Consider the following 4,632-nt stretch of genomic DNA (forward strand, 5'->3'; position numbering starts at 1 on the left):
AAAAGTATATATATTTTATATACTGACGATTAGTCGTTGAACTGGTACCCTTGCATCAACGCCCATGTGAATTGGCATGATTGTAGATAATATGAAAATATATCTCTACATATGCATTACTTGGCAGAATGGCGATATGCTGGAAAGGCATAGCTATTTTTGTAACCACCATGATAACAAATATATGACTTTGAATTGCTACTAAGGCTTACTGAATATATATGTTGTACCGTTCAACTAATTTGGATGATGAGGAATTATAGTAACATCCCAACATATTGGATCATGGTTTCTTAATCATTGTGGTTGTGGCAATTTTTTTTTTTGGGTGATAAGGAAGTCTGAGAAAAGGGGAAATACCTTTTCATGAAAGGAAATGATGTTTCTTTTCACTTAAAAAACTATGTGCTGACATGCGTTAGTAGATAAAGAAGGCCTGAAAGCTTGAGATATCATGTGTATGGGTATACACAATAGATACGCTTTGTGTGGATTTCTAACTAGGGCGTCATATGTAGTAAACACATATGAATAAATAATGAAACCAATAAAATGTGAAATGCTACAATGTGAAAGTAAAAGGAGTGCAAAGAGAAGTGCTTCACATAGAAAGGACTTGTGAGGCTTGAAAGCCTAAAAGAAAAGATAGATAAAGTCTATCCTAGTTGCTCCTTACTTCTAAAAGTAGAAACATGATCGATTTGATGATAATGTTAAAAGTAACCACAATTATCGAAGAATTGTGGGGGTAACTTATATATTTTTGAGGTATGAGATTTACTTAAGAAGAATAGAAATATAATTTGCTAATTGAATGAGACAATCAAAATGTCATCTCTTATAATGGTAATTTTAAGGTATTGAAAGGTTGGAGATCTTCTAGCAAATACCTTAAATGTGGGGGAATGTACCCGAGTATTAGGAAATTACTTTGTAAGTCCTATTTGAAGGACTTAACGTTGGAAAATAGCTACTCTTGAATGAAACATAAGTGCCCACCATAAGTGATAGTCATCAACCTAGTGGATCCAATGAATTAAGGGTTTGACTAGAGAGTAGGTTGTATCATCAAGAGGAATGGGTTGAAAGCCTACATCTTAAGAATCACCATAATGACAACCCAACGTAGCTGACTGGAGATCCCAAGATCTAGATTTAACCGGACAACCAAATTGTGGATGATTCAATGGGAGCACTGTGGAGATAATCTCCTTCCCATGTCTTATGATGAAATAGTGTTATCTGCAGCGTGTTTAGGATAAGTTTTGCTTTTAATGATTCCTATACTTGGAAATAAAAATGGGGTATTGCAGGATACTCTTAATGGAAAGTCATCTATCTTGAGTAAGGAATGAGGCCGTTCCTACGAAATTTTTTTGAAGGGCTTAATTCTCTAAAAGCACGCATGAGAAACCGAGAATTGTTCAGGGCCAAAATGAACACAATCGAGCAATCACGGGGTGTCTGGAAGGGTATTGTGTGATTACTATTGTCTTAGTTTACACAAAAAGGTTAGCAGTTCAAGACATTGCGTTCACTGATTAGCCAAGTAAATTCGATAGTAATTCACTACATAAGGTTTAAAGTCAAAAGCCACCTATCCCGATGCGGTACTTTTCCTAATGAGTTCTCTCTCTAGTCTCTGCATTGTCATTTGCATAGTGTTGAGTCAATTTCCATTCATGTGGGGATTGTTGGAAAATTTAATATTATTATTATTATATTAAATTAAATAATTGAATAGAAATTAGACGTGATGCCTTTTGGTGGAAATATGTGTCTATCCTAATGAAGAATTGCAACTTTTGACTCGTCATGAATGATTACATGTTTTCCAAAGAGGTATCTCAAAATATATAAATAGGGAAGCCCCTATAAACATAAAGATAACTTTTCATTATACATACATATAGTGCATTAAATATTAGAGAGTCTCATAGAGTCCATATGAGAGAGTTTTCAGCACAATTGTGGTTCATGGAGCCTTGTGATTTGGAGGCTACTATTACGAGGACGTGGTCATTGTATCTTGGGAGACAAACGCTAATCAACCATGGGCAGCGTAGTGTGGCGTAAACTTATCATAAGGACAAAGTGTCCAACACTTGCCTCGACCATATTTTCAGGTTTTTCTAATCTATTACATCGTGTTCATTTAACATTGGTTGATCATGTGTATGCATGACTTTGATATATAATTGCATGAATAATTTCTTAATTTTCTATGTGATTTGATATAACAATTAGACCCGAATTTTGTCCAACAAATTTTCCTGATGGGTTTATCTAAAACTTGAGCAGAAATAGTTGTTCGACTCTCCATTACCTTCTTCATCTTCTCTTTTCTTCTTCTCACTTTGTGGTATAAGAATTAGGAATGTTTGCTAATTACTTGGTTTGAAAGGCCATTTCGTAACTGTTAACAGCTTTAGGGCTCACACAGTGTTTGTCGGTGGTTGTTCTTGAAAACATTATTATTAGGATAATACTAGAGATACCAAACTTTTAAATTAAATAATGTGTGATCAATAAAAATGAACACGTTAATCAATGTTTGGTTTAAAAGATTTGTTCTCTTTGGCATTACTCTTATTTTTATATACGAAAATTTATGTTTCTTTTTTGTCTCTTCCAAAAAACATAATACGATTTAATCGGATCATTTGAAAAAGGGTAACCCCCTCAAGTTTGGAGTCAATTTCAATTCCTTTCAATATCTTTAAAACATTTCAATTTCATACATTTACTTATCATTTTATTTCAATTTCATACATCCGTTAGAAAATCTGTTAAGTAAACCGTTAAGTGATGACATGGCAAATATAGAATTCACATTTGAGCTGACGTGGCTCCCATATTTGTGCCACGTGGCAAATTTTTTTTTTAATCATTTAAATATAATAATATTTATCCTATTTAAATATTAAAAAAAAATATCCAATCAAACCTAGAAACCCATCTTCCCCCCTTATACCCCATATGCCCCCCACAACCCCCACCCCCACATCCGCCATTGCCCAAACCTTAAACCTCCAAATTCAGACCCTCCATTTCACCCTGTCCAAATCCAAGCCCCTCCTCCTCCAAGTCCCACCCATCCCTCCCCTCCCTTCTCCTTATAGCAACTCCACCGTTGCAAAGGTCCCCACGGGCTATTCACTATTTAATCCACCCAGTGAACAGTAACTGCCCTTAATGAACAATAACTGCCTTTTGCATCTCCACCCTACACTGAATAGCCCTGGCAATTGACAATAAAATATTAGTATTTTTTTATTTATAAAATAATAAAAAATAATTTAATTTGTAATTTTGAAGAAGATTTTTAATCGTTCTCATTGTGCCCGTGTCATTATCCGAAAAGACAATTATTGGTGATGGATTTCAATAAGATTTTTATCCAATGTTGTCGTGCCATGTGTTGTTACCTTTTCAGAATCATTGAGGATAGATTTCCGATAAGATTTTTAACCAATCACGTCGTGCCACGTGTCACAATCTGTTTAAAATCTTTGAGGATAGATTTTGATCAAATTTTTAACGAATGACAGCATGCCACGTGGCATTATTTACAACCTAATCCTTTATGAATCCTCTATATAATCCACCATCCATCCTCAGAAATCTCACACCAATTTTCTCAAGATTTGTATCATTATTCATAGTTTATGCTTCCTTCTTACAATGTCTTCTTCTTCAAGGATGATGTGGGAAATTGATCAGCAAGAGGAAGAATTGTTTAACCAATCATAATGAATGTTCAATCTCCAGGTGGCCCAAAATGAGATGGAAGATGATGAGGATCGTAGAATGAGAGATGATGAAGCAAGAATGGCAAGAGCCTCACATTCCCGTCGAGTCATCCAAGTTGTGGCTCAGATATGCAGGCCCAGCCGTTCTGCAAACCTTGATAGAAGTAGGCAACAACGAGATACGGAACTTTTGGATGATTATTTTGTCCGTAACAATGCATTCCCTGATACGTACTTTAGACGTCGTTATAGAATGGAACGACATTTGTTCAACAAAATCATGATTGCTGTTTGCAACCATGATTCTTACTTTGTGCAAAAGAATGATGCTTTTGGTGTTATGGGTTTCTTTCCTGAGCAAAAAATTATTGCTACCTTGCGGATGCTTGCATATGGAACATCTACATACCAAGTAGATAAGATAGCGAGGATGGGGAAATCAACCATTCTTCAGTCCCTGATGAGGTTTTGTGGAGCAATCAAATCTATCAACATCGTAGAGTACCTCCGAAGACCTACTAATAAGGACTTGCAAAGGCTTCTGAAGAAGGGCGAGATGTGATGTATCGACCCGTCCCTAAAAATGCCCTCCGAGGCAAATACATTGACTTTTGTTAACCACCTATTTGTGACACGTAAAATCTGTTTTCTTGGTGTATACTCGTAGTCCTCGTCCTTACAAACACGTGGGTGCAAGCAGAATCGAATTTTGAGCTATAACGAAGAAGTTATTAACGTTTAAATTTGAGGACAAAATGGTAAATTAATTATTTTGTGGAAGGCTCTAGATTTTTGGAGCAAAAATCTAGTGATGCCACATGTGTGGCTAGGATGGAAAGCAAAGAAGAGAAAGGAAAGGAGGGTTAGGTCACGACCCAAT

At 35.8% G+C, this 4,632-nt stretch overlaps 1 protein-coding gene across 1 annotated transcript; it reads left to right on the forward strand.

Annotated features, from left to right (window-relative positions):
* The first annotated feature begins 2,979 nt into the window (after positions 1–2,979).
* Positions 2,980–4,314, forward strand: LOC139193119 (uncharacterized). Its single transcript, XM_070816088.1, has 2 exons — positions 2,980–3,141; positions 3,772–4,314. The coding sequence occupies exons 1-2, from the start codon at positions 2,980–2,982 to the stop codon at positions 4,312–4,314; spliced, it is 705 nt and encodes a 234-aa protein (XP_070672189.1).
* The last annotated feature ends 318 nt before the right edge of the window (positions 4,315–4,632 follow it).

This window comes from Malus domestica, chromosome 16, assembly GCF_042453785.1.
Source record: "Malus domestica chromosome 16, GDT2T_hap1".
Classification (NCBI taxonomy): Eukaryota; Viridiplantae; Streptophyta; class Magnoliopsida; order Rosales; family Rosaceae; genus Malus; species Malus domestica.